A 19,011-nucleotide genomic window follows, 5' to 3' on the forward strand; every position below is an offset into this window, starting at 1 on the left:
ATTCTAACACCCATTGCAGATTTTTACCTGTGGTAAATGCATTATAATTTATTCATTTGCTACATTTTTTTCACACCAGCAATCTGAGTGAAATAGAAAGTCGACTTCCAAAAGCAAAGCTGATTACTCTGTGCAAGAATGAGTCTATTCTGAAATGGATGTGTAACTGTGACCATGTGATGTACCAGGCTTTGGTGGAGATTCTCATTCCTGATGTCCTTAGACCTATTCCTAGTAAGTTAAACATCTGAAACATTTTGTAAGGATTTTTGTGCATGCATGTGTATGGTGGTGGTGGTGGACTTGTGCCTCACAAGGCAGCTATAGGAATAAGTTTGAAAGGTAGGAAAGTATTGTGTATCATTTATCTTCAGTTTTGTTGTGTAGGGAGTTGTGCTGAGAGTTGATGTCTGCTTTGTATTTTAAAATTAACTGAGGATTTTAGTGCAGTTGGAAGATCTGGTTTTTCAAGGTACGGTTTCATACTAAAGATACTTCTTTCTGTGTGTGTTGTATTTTCAGATTAAAATGTTTTCCTTTTACTCTGGCTCTGGACTACTTGATAGACATAAATCCTGTGGCCCTGAGCCAGTGTGCACTAATGTTAGTCAGTCCTTCCACTAAATTCATTAGTTTTCAGTTTAAACATTTTATATTAATCTTTGATTAGTCTGGGGAAAAAAAAAGTATATGATCTTTGCGATTCCATTTTTTGACAGTTACTTTTTTGTTCCTTAATCAGTGGCTGCTGAAATCAATTATAATGGCTGTTAAAGTGATGAAAAATCAAGTCAAAATTTTTAGTCCAATTTATTATTTCAGTCTATTGTTCTTTTTGTCATATGTCATGCATGAGAGAATCAGTAACTGTCCAGCCATTCAACCATTACCAGGAGCAGAGCTTTTTTTTCGAAGTTACTTTTACTAGAATCCATTGGAGCTCCAGCAGTGTACTTTTATGGCTATTTTTGGTAGAAAATTAATTTATGTGAAGACAGTTAACTCCTTTATAAAGTATTTATTGCCTGACATATGCTGTGCTAAATAGTACAAGGAAGTCATGTTATCAGCCTGCTATAAGCATCGTAACTCCTATATATTATAGCCTTTCCACGAAAAAACAGTAGTCACTTTATAGAGTTGAACTAACATTTTTATAATAAAAATATAATATAAATAATTTTTTTTAAAAAATAGGGCCTTAAGTAGCTTTGCAGCTAACAAAACTAGTTTGTGGTGCTGTGAACACCTCCTTTACTATAGTGACTCCAGCAGTAATAAGCACTGTCTAAGAATGTTTGCAGGTAGTACCTTGCAGAAACGTATTACTGACTTTTTGCTTGTCAGTGAAATAAAATTAGGTTTTAGTAACTTAGGTATGATGTAAAAAAATTTGGAACTGGAAATGTATAAAGGTCAGCCATTTGCAAAGGCAGTTTTATCTTTTTTTTTTTAGGGAAAGAGCAAGTGCTTGGTAGTGATTGACATAATTTATTTTTTTAATCAATGTAACAGAATAAAAAAAGAATGTTTTCTCAAATATATGCAGTTATTGACCATTACTTGTATAAATCATTTTGCATTGGGTTTATGTTTGATGTTTTAATTTTCTATCTAATGACAATGCCAGTAGAGAAGATACTAATTTGAGAGTAGTCTATCACAAGCAAATAGGCAAGGATAACCGCACAATAAACCCCACAAATATAATTACAACACTTCATAGGGTGAATGAAAACTCCCTCTTTCAAAAGCATATTATTTTCTTAAGAAAAAGGGGTGCAGACATGGTTTTTCATCAAACCTGTTTTTTGCCTTGCATTTCTCGTGCTTTTCACTTCTCCTGCACAGCCTGGCAGTCTGTAAAGAAGTTTTTATCTGATAGTTCCTTAGCTTGTGGTGTCTTCCTGCCTTGTTTCATAAGATGCATTGGGCATTACCAGTACAGGGTTTCAAGAAAATGGGACACAGTCATTCAGTATTAGTAACTACAGGCATTAGGTCCTTTTCCTGCAAGTTCTTTCTTTCTAGAATTACCAGTCATATTTGAATAATTCACATCTACTGTGTTTGACGTTCCTGGTTTGGGGATGATTATCAGACTTCTTGATGCAAATGCATTATCAGATTCCAGAACAAATTCGACTTCTGCCTGTATTTTGTGAACAGTCCAGTGGTTTTCTGCTCAAAAGTCCAACCACTTAGCTACCTTTGGAAGACTGTTGTCTTTAGGACCAGCTAACTAAATGGCTTTTTCTAGTCAGCTTTCCTGTAATGATGCTCCATACAAGTTCTCTCTTCACTGTTCAATATTTAAAATATTACTGTCTTTTGAACTTTTGCTTTTGAATTATCTCCAGCCATTACAGGAGACCAAGTAAAGGCTTAAAATTGTGCTTAATGGTTTACTATGACAGAAACAGAGCTGGGTGAAGTAGACAAATTCATCATCTTCTGTTGGAAAGTAGCAGTTTATAGGAAAGTTTGGACTCTGTAGAGGAACAGGGGCTGTAAATCCTTTCTCAAAGGCATGTTTATGGGTTTTTTTTCCTGAATAAATGCAAGGATATCAACAGCAGTTGCTCAAAAAAGGGATAAGCATTTATTTGGAAAGTGCTTGAAGTAAGCATATAATTTTTTAAGGTTTATTGTTTTTCATGTCTAGATTTTCAGTGTTTTTTCTTTTTAGAAAAGTCTCACTGTGCTACTCAGTTGTTTGATACCTATTACTGGAGTAGAAAAAAAAAAAGACTGGTCAGGAAAAAATTGTTTTATTTTTACCTCTATGTTAAATTTGTCAGCTGAAATATTTAGCACCCACAGAATGAATGAAGAATTGCAGTGTATAAAACAGAAAATTTCCTTTTCCTAAGAAAATAGAAAAGCTGTCCATTTGGTCAGGAATAAGGGCCATAATTATCTCATGTCTTTGGCAACAGAACAGAGCTATTATGTTTTAGAGTGGACTTTTTCCACCTTCACAAGTGACAGAACATACAGTAACAAATTTGCCTGTGAGTTAGTTTCTATCAGAGGTGGAGAATTTATGCTAAACGTATTTCCACACCATATTACACACTTCAAAGCAGACAAAAATTTAAAGTACTGGAAAGACTGTAAAGCCTTGTTTTTATGAGATTTGCATGTCAGAGGGTTTGCAGCTGAGAATTTGAGCTTTTTAGGTGCTTATCTGAATGAGATTTTCTAGCGGTAACTGCCACTGCAACATCAGTGTGTAGTAACACTTGACTCTCTCAGGCCATTTACTTTGCACCACACTCATCATGTGATTCTTTGAAAGTATTTTCTCATTTTTCTATGGTAGCCAGATGAACTTAAAAGAAGGCTTTGAGGATATTGGTACTTAAGGTTTTGGTAATGGCTAGGTGTGTATTTAAGGATGAAGTATGAGAAAATTCTATATTTAATAAGATATCTCCAAAGTCCATTAGAAATTCATGGTTGTACTATACAATACTGATGCCTGATTATCTACTTTAGCTGCTTTTTTCTCCAGAACTTAGAATTGCTTTCATTTGCTCCTCTCTCATCTTGGTTAAAGGCCATTCTTAAGATCTGATCTGCTTCTCCGTATTTACTTTTAAAGGAGATGAGCATTACAGTGATGCAAATAATTTTGTAAAATATGGTTGGGTGAAAAAGTAATAAGCATATTAGAAGCAAAAAAGCAGTAATATTTTCCTTAAATGTCTTAATTATCATTAATACAGGTTTTACGTTATTCTTTCCACTTAGCATTTTCTTGTTTTATTGGTAAAAAATATGAGTGAATACATGGTTATTTAGTAAGTGCACAGAAATAGTTTAGAAAGCAGCACAAGTGAGCTAGGTGATTGACAGGATTTTAAAAAAAGGCTTATTCTTCATATTGAAACCTCAAGGGGGGAAAACACCTGTTCATCTAATTGTGAGATTTCAGCTAAGTGTCCAAATGTGTGGTCAGTTATACAAATTACTGATATGGATTCTGCTGCTTTATCACTGCAAATTTGAAGGCATTAAGAAGATGTCATGAAGAATACATTTTTGTTTAGTAAATTTACTGTCCTAGTAGAAAACTTTTCTAAAAAAAGGATCATCAGTTATTAAAACAGTAAAAGAACATTTTTTAAAGACAAGTTCTACCAGCATTGATTTTCTTACTCTGCCAGGGTATTCAGCCTTATAAAAGGAATCCAGTCATCTTTACTTGGACTGTTTCCTTCTCATATGTAGCTAAAATATTTTGAAAGTAATTATTATTTCCTCTTTCTAGTTTTTTCCTCTTCATTTTTGTAGTTGCATTCATTCTCTGCAGGTCTTTGGAAACCTGTAGGTTTTTTCTGCCTCCTCCTTTTTGCAGCCATTTGAGTAGATGCTATTATGTCAATGAGCAAGTGGTAGGTATGGGAAGGCGATGTCTCTACTACTCAGGAGATAATGACTTCCTCTTTTCCAAGTGTAGTTCCTTATGAAAATACTTTCTGTGCTCCTCCTGTGAAAAATTAAGAAGTATATTTTAAGTAGTGCAGATTGCTGTAGGGGCTGCTTAAATTTCTCTCTAAATCTCGGTCAGCCACTCAGCAGTTCTGTGGGTGGATAGAAAGAAACAGAAGTGCAGATGGATTACACAGCCATTTGAATAATCTCATTTTCTATCAGTGAAACACACTCCTGTATCTTGCTTATTGATGATATCCTTAAGCACTGCATATTGGATTTTGTTATTTAAAACCGAAACAAGCAGTACTATGACATGGCTTAAGGTTACTCTGGGCTTATTTGAGGAAACTGCAGTATTCCAGTAACTGGAATTTTTGCCAGAGCTTTGCTCTTATAAAGAGGTTCTTGGATGAAATGGAAAGCTGAAAGTTTGTGATGGAAATGTCCATCACAACAACTACTGAAATTGCAGATTTCTTCTATAGGAGTGCCTGAAACTATACTGGTGGTCACAAATGCCTTGAAAGATTGTTAGGTGAGGAAGTCAGAACTGCTTATTATGTGAAAACTGACATAATTATTACAAAATCTATATCCAAATGAGACACTCCGAACCTAGACTGGATTTGTGTTTTAGTAAGTGCAAGCAGCAGACCTGAATGTTGAGTACCTAAGTACTGAGGATGCAAAACATTTCAAGACAGGTACATTGCTTTCTTTTCATTCTGTTTTTATTCTTTAATGCACAGGTGCCTTGACCCAAGCCATTCGCAATTTTGCAAAAAGCCTTGAAGGTTGGCTTTCAAATGCCATGAACAATATTCCACAGAGGATGATACAAACCAAGGTAGACAAAGTTGTTGCAGTATTATTCTTGCAATGGCAGACCCAGTGGGCAGTAGCATCTAAAAGCAGTTGCATTTCAACTTTAATGCTAAATTTCATGTTTAGCATCAAGTATCAAATAATGGGAGAGGAAATAACTTTTGTCAAAAAATTATAAGGAAGAAATCATTTTATCTGCTACATGGACATAATTCACATACAAGGACTCATTAATAGAGAATATTAAAATGAAGATAAAAGACTCAAATCTGTAGAATTAATCTACAGATAAAAGAGTACAATATTTAAAAACCTTTCTTCATAGGTTGCCGCTGTAAGTGCCTTTGCCCAGACTCTGCGAAGATACACATCTCTTAATCACCTGGCTCAAGCAGCTCGTGCTGTGCTTCAAAATACTTCTCAAATCAATCAGATGCTCAATGATCTTAACCGTGTTGATTTTGCCAATGTTCAGGTAAAATGTAGCTTTAAATAACAGGCATTTTTAAATAATAAAAAAGTGTTATTTCCTCTATGATTTTGAACTTTATTATTAGCTGTCATTATTCTATCAAGAAAGTGAAGTGAGAATATTTTTCTGATTCATATATTCAGTGATGCATTGCAACCGTGGCAGCTTACACTTTAGGAAAGTAAGAGCTCAGAACCATTATCTGTTTCCATTTACTGTCTTGAAGTGCACATATTCTTCCAACTTGTATGGAAATATAGAGCAAATACGTTCTTAGAATGAGTACCATGAATGATATCTTAGTAATAGCATAAATGATAGCTTAGAATTAGATCTCAGATAGTAGTGTGGCTGCTGAAAGTCTCTAAAAGCTGTTAAATATACAACATTGTTTTCAATAGAGACTGTTCCAAAGACAGTACCGTTAGTATACTTCTATCTAGTGCCTATGCTTAAATTTACAAGATCTCCTGAGTGATTGGATTAGTACAGATTAGAACTAGTTTCCAGTTAGCTATGGAATGTATTTTCACAAAGCTTACTTTGTCCACTTGTTTCTGCTCCTCTGAGGAAATGTATCTTTTTCCTTATGCCCAGCAAAGTGAAATGTTCCAGATTACTGGTAGTTGTATGTTGTGTCTTTTCCTTGTGAATGACTGCTTTAACGTACTTGTTAATAATCTTTAACAAAAGTCAGTCAACAGTACTTGACCAAAGATACAGTATATTAAGTATTGTAATATGTTAACAGAGTCTGTGAATGAGGTGTTAACTTGGCACACGATAGCTAGAGTTTTAAGGGCATGGCTTGCAGTTAGTGAGGCTTCATTTTTGTCTCAGTTGCTGAATTGACCAGCTAACCTTATTTAAACTTGATAACACTGACTAAATCGCTTATTATTGTATGCGGAGTGTGTTTTTCCATTGGTATGCAGTTTACATTGTACTTTAAGTAATGTGTTATCTATTGCTGCATATAGTTAGCAAACAAAACAATCCTTTTTTACACAGAAAGTTTTATTTTATAAGATGCTATAACAGAAATTGTCGTTAAGCTTAACTTCTTCAAAACAAAAGGAAACTTGCACTTGATTTTTTGCTATTTCTTTTATTACTTTAGCCCCACATATAACTGTTCTTCCTGCTTGCCCTGCCTATAGTCCCCGAAAAAACAAGTCCTGAATATATCAGTAGAAAAATGATGAATGAGGAAAGTTGAAGCCTTTTTTGAAAATGAATGTAGAAAACTACTACATACTTGTGCCGTTTCCATTGTTTGTTCTAATTTCTTTATTTGATGTCTGCTTTTAATGTTATGCTTTTCCCACCCATTTGCTTCCAATAGAATTATGATAGACATAGAAATAAAAACTGTTTTGTGATTTGTCTAGAAAGTGGGTTTTGTCCTTTTCACCCATTGAATTGATTAATTGAGAAAGAATAACATTCTGTGCCTCAGCTTATGTATTGTTAATTCAAGAGTTGCCATGTGCTGTAACAGGAGCAGGCTTCCTGGGTGTGCCAGTGTGATGACAACATGGTTCAGAGACTAGAAACAGATTTCAAGATGACTCTTCAACAGCAGAGCACTCTGGAGCAGTGGGCTGCCTGGCTTGATAATGTAATGATGCAAGCGTTGAAACCATATGAAGGAAGACCCAGCTTTCCTAAAGCAGCACGGCAATTTCTGTTAAAATGGTCTTTCTACAGGTAGTATTTATAAGCTTCTAAAACATTCTAACTATTTTATTATTTTCTGAATTTTTCACTATAGTAAAGTTGACAGATGTAATATCAAACAGTGGCTCGCTAAGTTGCAAAAAACGTGCATTTTTTTTCAGAATACTGTTGTTAACCTTGAACTCAAGGCTAATTGCAAGTCAGCCTTAAGTTTATTGTTTTAAAGGCCATGTGCAAATGAATGCAAGTGGCATTTTGTCCTGAGTTAGAAACATAGTGTGAAATTTTGGGGTTGAATAACTCACAATTATTAGCCCACTAGACTTACTATGATTTATTAAACCACTGTGGTAGCTATGTTTACTAGAGAAGGAAGACAAAACTTGGTTTTACTGTGTAAAAAGAACATTAAGCAAGCATTCCATGTTAGCTGCTTATTGAAACAGTTATCAGAGTAAACCTTGTTCTTTGAAAATGACTGTAGCAACTACTTGCTGAAGATACCAGAATTTGTCAATATAATACATACACACAAGCCTATCTTTTTGTAATTTTAAGTTTCAAAGTTTTAAAATCTTGGCAATTAAAACCTTTGTATTGAGAAGGTGGACACAACAGACACTATTTAAGCATTAGTTTGTTTAAAATTGAATAATAATTTTCTTACCATTTTAGGTTTTTATGTTTTCCACAAAGTTTTATTTCAAGTTGGGTTTTATACACACTTAAGTTTGGTAGTTAAGCATATATCAAAAGAAAAACTGAAAACAAAACTATCTGGTCATTTCTTACATAATGTGGTATCCAACAATATCTTTAGAGAAAGGAGAAAAGCAAATGCTTGCCTTTCCTGGACATCTCTTTCTGAAGACACCATACATCAGACATTTGTGGATAATGTTACTTTTGAGAATATTGGTTTTGAGGTGAAATGTCTACATGGATAAGTGTTAAAGTGACTGTGACATATAATACATAAATATATATATTTTTCTATTTTTGAATAGCTCAATGGTGATTCGAGATTTAACCTTGCGCAGTGCTGCTAGCTTTGGCTCTTTTCATCTGATCCGCTTGCTTTACGATGAATACATGTTTTACTTAGTAGAACATCGTGTTGCTCAGGCAACAGGAGAGACACCTATTGCAGTTATGGGAGAGGTAAGATAATATGTAAGAGACTAACTAGATTGATAGATTTAGTGGTGAATTCGGATATGTGTCTGCAAATTTTTAAAACATTTATGTGGAGCTGTAGGATTAGGATGTTCTGGAATACAATAGATTGGGTTACAAACATATACAACAGTTTCAAACATGTTTCATTGGTTGTCAGGGTACTAAAACCACATTGAATTCTAACAACCAATTATTTCCAAATGAGCTTGCTTCTTTACAGATCTGCATACAGATTCACATCCATAGTTTGAAAAATGTTGATCAATACACAACCTTTTTCCAGTTTTTGAGAACTGAGTATTTTATGTGAAAAAAACCCAAAAAGAACAGAGTAATAGGAAAGTGTTGTTTACATAGATCTGTTTACATGTATTTGCACACATTTTGAATTCCCACACAAATGTTAACACAAGTGAGCTGAGTACCCCCACTGGCTTGAGGATGGCTGACATGCAGAATTTTGGCTTGTATGGTGTTGTTCACATACATGTAATAAACTCAACCTAGACATACATAGACGTTTGCAACACAGTTAATTTTCATACATGTTTCAAAGATTATTGGGTTAAAAAGCAGAACAAGAGTCTCAATTTATAACCAGGTTTTATACTTATCTTTGGCATCTGCAAGGCTAAGTTTCTTTCATCCTTCTTTTTTTTTTTTTTTTCCCGCAGTAGTTCATCTAACCTTTCATTTTGAGTGAGGTGGTGAGGAATATATGAATTGTCGTGAAAGAATGACACTTCAAAAGGGCTGGAAAATTGATATATTTGAAAATATGTTAGGTAGTTAATGGGACAAATTTGATACATTTTTACACTTGGGAGTCACTGTATCTTCTATGTTACCAATAAATTGCAAGTAATTTTGTGAGTTCATTTGGCATCAGGTATCATACTTCTCTCAAGATACATAAGCTTGTTAAATACTACAAATAGATGCTGTACATTCAAGAGAAATTGGAAATGTCTCAGCTTTATTTGTCAAATGTTTTTATATCACGCGGCATGATGTGTTTCAGAAAACTAAGTAACACTCTTTCTGCTTAGCGACCCACCAGTAGTATATTTGCTTAATCTCTGCCTTATATTTGCAGTAAGGTACTACACAAGTATACAGTTACTACGTTTCTTCTCTTCTAAACTATATTACATTTTATTATTTTTATTATATATATGTTATTATATGTAATAAAACGATATTACAATTAACAATAATTAACAAATATTGTATATGTTAGGCATAAATGCAGTATTGTTCTTCTAAAAAGTTTATTTAGACTGAAGATGGAGATACTAAGAGGAAGTAAGTAACTCAAAACTTTGGAGGTGAGAGGTACAGAATATAAATAGCAAATACTCATAAAATGCATGTCTTTTTATGTTTCTGTGTGTTCAGTGACTGTGGCTGAAATAAAATCAGGAAGTCTAAGACTATGATATGACGAACACTGTAAGACGGTATAAACTGGTGCTGCAGCTGAGAAAAGCATTCTCAGTTTTTTCTCTTCCTCTTGTCCCAACTTTGAACACTGGTATTGGCAAAATTCTTCTGGAAAAGACTAGTATCATCATTTATAGTTAGAAATGTATTTATCTAAATAATGTACTTCTTTCATTTGAGATTAATTGATGGCATTTTGCTTTGCCAATTTTCTTATTTAAGAGAAACCTAGAGAATTCAGGGAAGGAAAGAGAGGTAATACATCTAGCTTTTGAGCAATTTTTTTAAGATTTTTTTTGATGTAAATAGAGAAGTTTACCAGATTGTAAACCCTTTCTCAGCAATGCCTTTCATCTATCTCACAGGTAGATTTGTAACACTGTGACAGACCTTAATTTTTGTTCCAGCCCAATTAAATTTGTCTCTGGAAAATTTAAAAAAACACCTCTTTGTTTAAATATTGGCAGTTCAGAATGGATATCTGTGATAATGTATGTCTTTACATAACACAGAAATAGCTCACTTCAAGCAACAGAGGCCCTGATGAAGTAATCTTAAAAGAGTTTGTAGTTCCCTTTTTAATTTTTGAGGGTTTACTTAGTGATAATTGTCTTAATAAGCACAAGACTAGGATGGAATGGAAAATTAATTGCTGTACTGTGGATGTGGCTGCAGCCAAGATCATGTTTGAATGATAGCCTTAGACCAGTGGAGTGCAGATCTGCTTCATCACAGATAATCAGAAGTTCACATTTGCTTAAGACTGTGTCCAATTTTTTTATTGTTTATTTTGCAGTTTGGTGATTTAAATGCTGTGTCTCCTGGAAATATGGATAAAGGTGAGCATTTTAATCTCTCCATGTATAATTCTTTATAGAGCTAATGTGTTTCTTTGAGCAAAATAAGTCCTAATGTTTTAAAAATATAGTAAAACAGAATTTAGAGCTGTACCATGCTTTAAAGTGCACGTATATGTTATATGGATACGTTAATATATTATATAGATACAATAAGCTATCTGTAATATGCAGTATATAATAAGGACTACAATAGCATAGGTTTGTTTTAAAATAAGAATATATTTTAAAGATGTTTATTATTCACACCAGAAATATTTCAATATTTACACAGAATTTAGTGGTATACAATAGGATAGAGGGGGGTAACAGCTGTGGGAAGAGGGAGAGGAGGATGCTTGTGTATATTTATCTATAGTAAATGTTCTGCTAGGTGAAGAAGGCAGATTTGCATGCAAGTGGTTGTCAGATAACCTGTCAGTGAAGAAGACAGAAGGAAATTAGCTCCTTCTTACATTCTTATACATTCTTACACTGACTAGTTGAGTGATTTAGGGTGACTTGACCCCCAATCAGTCAGCTAGTGAGCATAAGAATGTATGTCAAAATTTGGGGTCAGGTCACCCCAAATATCTTCACCTGAGTTTCCCTCTCTGTATCTAAGAGTAACAACTCTTGTTTATCATGTCTTAGACAGGAGAGGTATTTTGCAACATGAAGGTAAGTAACGTTGTTTGTTAGAGATTGTTTTCGAGACTGAAGTTCTTTTTTCCACATACTGAATCACTGGTGTGTAATTCAAGTGATCAAAGCTGAGACTCTGTTTACCTATTTGAGATACTTATTGACTTTTTCCATTAAAATTTTAAATTTTCCATTTGTGCTTTATCGGTTCACTAGTTTTCTCTGTGGTTTTTTTTTATTTCAACTATTATTTGCAAAATACAGACCCTTGCATTAGAATTTTTTACCTCTATACTAGTTTCATGGTGGTTTGTTTGTACAGATGAAGGCAGTGAAGTTGAAAGTGAAATAGATGAAGAACTGGATGAAAATGGAGAGCCACAAGCCAAGAGGGAGAAAACAGAGCTAAACCAGGCATTCCAGGTGGGCTGCATGCAGCCGGTGCTTGAGAGTGGAGTACAGCAGAATCTCCTGAACCCAATTCATAATGAACATGTTGCAACTACTCAGACTATCAGACAATGCAGTGCTACTGGAAATACATACACTGCAGTCTAATATGTAACCTCCCCCACACCCCCACCCCCCGACACACACCCCATTACATTAGCCCTTTGGGTTTAATATGAAAAAAAAAATAAAATAAAGAGAATAAGTCCAAAGGTCGACTGTTGTCAAATTTTAGCTGTGCTGAACTTTATTTTATTGGAGTTGTTAAATGGAATGGGTGTACATATTTTGCCAGATCTGTTTAAAAAAAAAAGATTTTTTTGTAAACAGAATCATTTTACATTGGCCACTCAATATGAAGAGTTTTCTTCATAGCAAATGCAAGGAAGATTTTTGCAAAGCTTAGTGTTAATGTTTTTGTCCTCATATAATAATTTAAATTTTTTCATAGTTTAAAAAGAATTAATGCTAATTATTAGTTATGATGATGATTTCATATAGATAGATTTTTAATTAGATGCACTTCTGTGAAATATCAAAAGAACTATTTTCTTTGATTTACACTGGAGGCATACTTATTTGACAGCAGATGTATCAAATTTGTTATAAAAGGTGCTTTTCATTGGACAATGAGAAGACACTATTTTGATAAAATTGTGAGCATTCAGGGGGATTTTTTGTAATAATGCTGGAGGGTTGGGAAGATCTCCTAGTTTCTTTCTCTAAGCAAGAAGCAACTTTAAATAGCAGAATTGGAATGTGGTAATGTGTACGTCATAAACGTACCTAATTATCTGACCATCATGTAAACAATGCAAGCTTCCTTTAAAATCAAAAGTTCCAGATATTATTTGCATACCAGTTCCTCTGTTTTGAAGACTACTGATGCTGTATGTGGGGCCACTGAACAGGTGCTTTTGGCTGTTGAGTGGTACTGTAGTTAGAAACTGAAGCTAAAAAAGAAATGACTTGATTATTATTATTCTTATTATGATTATTATTATTATTGTTATTAATTTTAAGTGTATGTGCTACTTACGCTGAACTGGACATACAGGAAAACATTCCATTTGGATGACTTTCTTCTATTCCAGGTCTTTTCCTACTAGTGGTTCAATCTGCTGCTCTTACAAAAATTGATTTATAGAATGCAAGGAATGTAGCAACCTGCATCATTTTCCTTTCAAAAATATTTCCTTGTTGTTAAAGTGGATTTAAATTTTTACAAAAATTAGATAAGGCAGTGTAACTGGCACACCTCACTTGTACTTATTCCCAATTGTGTAGAATTTGAATAGGTGGCTAGATGGACCATTGCCATTTAAGAATGTACATCAGGGATCATTGTACCTCGGCTATTACATGGTGCCTTAAACAGAACTGAAGCTAAGACTTAGTACTTTTCGTTATTCTTAACTCTTAAATTAATTCAACAAGGTGTGCCTGTCACTTTCAAATTCCCTAAGAAGTAAGGACAGGTTACATAGCCTTCAAAAGAATAAAAGGATTTTTTTATTATTAAATGATTTTAATATCCCTCTTATAATGACAATAAACCTATTTTTTCTCATTTCTAGCTGAATTTCACTTTATTAGAAATAAAATTTGCTTGGGAATTTGAAAAGCAAAACTAGCTTTAATACCAGCTTCAAATGTCAAAATAGATTGACCATAGGCCCAAGCATAATTATATATTTTCTAAACCCTTGTCTACTTTTAATTTTAAAAACTGAAAAGAAATAAATGAGCAGGTACATAATGCAGTGCATGTTTTTGATTTCTATATTTTGTGAGGTATCAGCCAGATTTTACATTTTAATGGTTGAATAATGACAGTTTATAGAGACCATATTGACATTAAACAACTCAAATTTTTCTTCTTAAACATTTCATTATGCAGACACATGAATTTGCTACACTAAAATAGTGGAATTAAACAAGCCAAAAAGTGAAGGAGAGCACAAAAAGATCAACTTTACAGAAAAGACTGTGTGAGAAAATTAGGAATTCTTTTATTTCGGTTTATCTAGTGTGTCTGAAAATGACTTTAAACTCATACATACCAAATGGGAGGAAAGCACGTAAAATGAACAGCATATTTACAGCAACAAGTTTGTTGCTAGAGTTTACACATGCTCCAAATACAGCTGCACATCAACTAAAATGTCCTAACTTTATTGGTGTACAAAATTAAATTTCAAATTCCTTGGCAGAATTGGGAGGTGAACCCATCCTGCTCATTCTATGTAGGCATAATTCCTACCAATGTCAGTAGATGGCTTTTGCCTCAGTAAAAAGTGAAAGTGAGGTTATATTAATTATTTCTAAACTCACAAATGCACTGACTCTCATTATAGATTTTGTTGTCATATATCGTTCAGTGTGTCATGATTTCTCCTTGGAAATCAGTACACCTGTACCCTTCACCAAAAATGCTAAAACTAAGCTGTGATAAACATTTACTCCCCTTCATTGTGCATTATAAGATGTTTACAAGTAAAATAAAGTGAAATAATTAAACTTTTTTTTTTATTTTCAGCTTCTTTTAATACTGTAGTTCTTGTTTAAATTTTTGTGTTGATGGACCTATAATGCTTTCTTCTTACTGTCCTTTCTTGGTTTAATGTTGGAGTTGTTGCTGAGAAAAGAGTACGATTGTAATAAGTAAATCTAGATTGCTAAAAAAGGTGGGACCTGAGTATGTTTCATTATTTAGCTCCCCACTCCACTCAGTTGTTCACTGTTCACAAAGTGCAAAAAGAAATAAAAAAGAACAAAAATCTGAATACAAAAATGGAATGTATTTCATAGCTTCTGAAAACAATGAGTCAACAAAACGAATTGGAACTATCCCAGGTGCAGGAAACTGAATGGAGTCTGTATTCCTATGCTTAAATTCTAAAGATTTTATGAGATTTTTTTAGAACAACTATGTTACTGTAAGCTGTGTTGTACACTTACAGTTTTGGGGATCTCTTGTTTTGTTTTTACATGTACTGAAATTTTAATCAAACACTTAGATAAAACATTTTGCACAGTCTTGCTATTTAATAGTTGCGGTTTAGTAATCATTAAACTACAGAGATACGAATACCTCAGTCCATATTCTATAATGTGTAGCATGCGGTTGCATTGTCACACCAGCTCTAAAGTCTATTGCTAGTGCTCTAGAGAGGTGTAGCATGTATCCACAGGGTAGACATTATGAGAGTTGACATGGTTTATGTGTTTTACCTAAGCTTGACGTGGAATCCAAAATAATTATTTTAGAGGCATTTCCCCCATTAGCACAAATAGCACAGTGAACATTGTGGGGGAATGGGTATTGTTGAACTACCTTTTCAAAATGCAGGGCCCAATTTTCAAAAGTTTTATATTTATTAAAATTTGTTGGTACATTTTCATCTTTCTCGAGGTAAATCAGTTTTAAAGCTTTTTTTTTCCTGTTTTCATTATTATTTCTGTGTTTTGCTCTTATACTGTAGCATGCTGTAAGCACCTTCTTTTTAAAAAAGTTCCATAAAAATTTGGAAGATAGATTTTAAATTATTTACCTATAAAATGATGATTTATAGCATTACTGCCTTTAGTTCAAAAATAAGAAGATAATGTTCTGTCATTCAGGAATGTATAGGTCTATATACAAATTTAATTTAAAGTGAGGCATTTTTAAACATCTAAAAACTTTCTCATTCACCTTGTTTTCCCTAGGAGAAAGTATCTGAAATCTTTGTCATTCTGACCAATCGACATCTGCACTGTTTAGAAAAAATTTTCTATTCGAGATGCACTGCAATCCAATTTAATTCAGAATGTTTTTACAAAATAAAAACAATGATTGATAGCCATAAAAATACTGATGAAATGTAGATTTATTAGTAATAGAAGTATACAACAATAATTTCAGAGTTTTAAACATTCATTTGAGAGAGCAGTATGAATTTCTGAAAATTGGGCCCTTGTCTTTCTAACAGGACATCCTCTTTGTATGTGGTTTAAAACAAATCAGTAAATGGAATTCTAGTATCTCTGCTAATTTGTTTGGTGATTTAAGATAAACAATAAAAACTGGAATAGAAGCATAAACATACAGTGCTTAGTTCTAGTATTAGGAAATTAATTTGATATAATGCCTTGCATTAACCCTTTGAGCATTGTAAGTAACATGATGGGAACAAAGCTTTTTAGATAATTTAATTAGTCCATTGAGCATATACTTTGAAATAGCTGATAGTGTTGTAGAATTATTTTAATTATGTCTAAAGTAAATACTTGCATACTATACGGGAATGGTTTTGTTATAGGAGGCTCAATAGATAGAGGAATAAGTATTCACTGCCATTGACGTGTACTGTCTAATAGAAAACAGTACTTCACCTCCCTTGTTTTCATAATGGCATAAATATATAAAGAAAATCAAACATGTTTCTACAGATAGGAAGTTGTCTACTTTAAGATGCCTTTAGAAGATAAAGGTTTATAAACTATATTCATACTATTTTGAAAATCTCCTAAGGTAGGTTAGTATTGGAATACTCTGGTACTGTAAAAGAGAATCTTTAGGATTAAAAGAAGGCTTAGTGAAGAAGAATAAATTTTGCAGAATATTTTGGTGTGTTTGCATTGAAATTTTTGGCAGTGTTTTTGATAAGAACAAAAAGTGCACAATTATATTGATACTGCTTTTAAAAACCAGTCACTGTAATACTGATCAGCTAAAAGATGAAAGCCTTTTATTCATCTTCATCTACAGGGGTACAGTTTGGATGGCCCGTAGTGAATGTCAGAATTTTAAAATTTATTATTTAAATTAGAATTTAAAAGCAACCTAATAATTGCACAAGCCTTTTGCCATTTCAAAAAGCCCCTTTGTTCTTACAAATACTGCTTACAAGAACAAGGGAACAAGTTTATTAGCAAGTAGAGATTCATAGAAATGCCACCTTACTAAGTGAGAGTACAATACATTTTCTACTGGTTTCTTTCAATATCAATCAGTCAGCAAACACTAAGTGCAGCTGTACTTACTTAAGTCTAGCTGAGGGAGAATCAAAAAAGGTCTCATTTTAAGTTATTTAATGGAATTATGTCAGCTGTATAGTGCAAGTAAGTTGTAAACATTTTTAGTCAGTTAATGCAAGTTCATGCATAATTAATTAACATAAATGCAATACTCAAAGGGTTTTAACTTTTTTTATTCATAATTTACTGTAAATGCTTCTGAGTTTGCATGCCTTGATCATTGCTGCTAGTGATTTTATGTGCCAGTAGACCTGAGTTTACCAGTTTAACTAAGAAATAGTAAAAGCCACTTACAAAGTGACTGCCTAGTGTTTGTTTGAAGTAAAATATGCCTTAGTTTGAAAATAATCATTTTAATTCTTGTTTTATTCTGATTTTTTTCCTTTTCCTGTTGAAAAAAAAATTAGTGTTTATGGATTGGAAGCCCTGAGTAGTTAAATACTTGGTAAGAATTGTTCTTGTATTGCTTATTAAGGCTGAAATTCACTGTAGAAAAGAAGTCCCAGAACAAGCCTATGAGCATTAAATGAGCCTCGCTTAAATCTAAATCAGGAAATATTTTTTTTTGTATGTTCTTCAGCACTTTCTTGATTATGGTGCAAACATCTTACAGGAGTTTTCAGTTCTGGATGAATTTTATTCTGAAATAATAGATGTCTCTGTAAGAGGAATTTAGATTTCAGAGGAACAACCTCGCATGGATTGCTATTTACTAGGAACTCACTTCAGTTCTTTTTGACTCACTGATACCAGCAAGGGCTTTTTACACTAAGAATACTTCAAGGGTTCCCCAAGTAAATTCATTATAATATTAAAATGATTGCCTTGTATTTAAACATTAAACATCCATCTTAAAGTAACCTGATCAAGCAATTTAAAATACGGTAAGAAAATACAACTTAGTACCAAAGCAAGTTGCCCATCTCCACTCATCTTCACTGAAAATTTAGATTTACAGTTTATAACCAATGAGGCTGTTAAAGAAACTTTGAGTGCCTTTCAAAAACTTGGAAAATTGTGCCTGAGGTGGTAAACTTTAATTAGGTTAATTCTAGAGCTACCAATCAGTAATTTTGTCATCACTCAGGGCTTTCTTACCTTCTAGGAAACTTCCCTTCTTGCATTTATTTTATACTGTATTTTTTTTAAGTGCCATCATTTAAATTTCACTTAGTAAGTGGCAGATTACATTATTCAGTCCCACAGCACAGAAATATCATAACACTAGGACATATTCAAACTCTTATTTTCCAGTTGACTGAATATATTATGTAAATGAGGTAAGCAACTTTTTTGTAGATTGTATGTGTGAGATAATGTAATGTTCTTTTCCAGTTTTTGGACTACAGTTGAATATACTTTTTAATTATTTAAAGAAGACATCTTTACAGAATAACGTGATGGTTTTTTTGTATAATGTATTTGATTTTGTAAATACGTATTTCCTGATGTGATTTTTGTGAGAAATGCTAAATCTTTTAGTATATCATGTCCTCTCAAAACTGGCAGGAGCTAAATAATAGTTTGTGGGCAATTTGTATTGTGTACTGTACAATAACTGGGGAACTTTTATAATTATAAAAATATATATTAACTTTTAGTGTGTTGTTTAAAAAAATGACTGGAACATACTAAAGACAGTAGGATTTTTTCTGAATATTTCAGACTTGAACTCAGGCTAGCTTTCTTGTGTTTTTCAAAACGAAATTGTGTCTTGTCTTTTAAAATCAATAAATTTGTTTTCTTGTTACAAACATATCTGAACTGCTTCAATTTTTACATAGCCAGCTACTGTGGGTTGTGGTACTATTGATTTTGAAAAAAAAAAAATTACTTCAACTTATGCCTTTTTAATGGGACTGCAATTTTTTATTTAGCAGAAGCAGAACTAAGTAACAAGTGTGTCTCAGACTGCAGAAGAAACTAGTATTTTGAAGTGTCAATTCACTTACATTGCTGTTATTCCCATTAAATACAGACAGTAATATACTTACTAATTTCAGTATTAACAATGAT

The 19,011-nt window shown here is 33.1% G+C and overlaps 1 protein-coding gene across 3 annotated transcripts in view; it reads left to right on the top strand.

The window, feature by feature from the left end:
• Window positions 1-18,749, top strand: part of RFX3 (regulatory factor X3) — a 127,063-nt gene extending 108,314 nt beyond the window's left edge. For 2 of the 3 annotated variants that reach the window (XM_040579438.1, XM_040579437.1), the window contains 7 exons: window positions 80-234; window positions 5,193-5,290; window positions 5,594-5,743; window positions 7,242-7,450; window positions 8,428-8,581; window positions 10,839-10,881; window positions 11,846-18,749. In XM_040579438.1, the coding sequence (XP_040435372.1) occupies window positions 80-234; window positions 5,193-5,290; window positions 5,594-5,743; window positions 7,242-7,450; window positions 8,428-8,581; window positions 10,839-10,881; window positions 11,846-12,081 (1,045 nt within the window). In that variant the 3' untranslated portion in view covers window positions 12,082-18,749. The remainder of the gene's footprint in view (window positions 1-79; window positions 235-5,192; window positions 5,291-5,593; window positions 5,744-7,241; window positions 7,451-8,427; window positions 8,582-10,838; window positions 10,882-11,845) is intronic. The other variant, XM_040579439.1, reaches the window with a different exon arrangement.
• Window positions 18,750-19,011: the final 262 nt, after the last annotated feature.

The sequence above is a fragment of the Falco naumanni genome, chromosome Z, assembly GCF_017639655.2.
Source record: "Falco naumanni isolate bFalNau1 chromosome Z, bFalNau1.pat, whole genome shotgun sequence".
NCBI lineage: Eukaryota > Metazoa > Chordata > Aves > Falconiformes > Falconidae > Falco > Falco naumanni.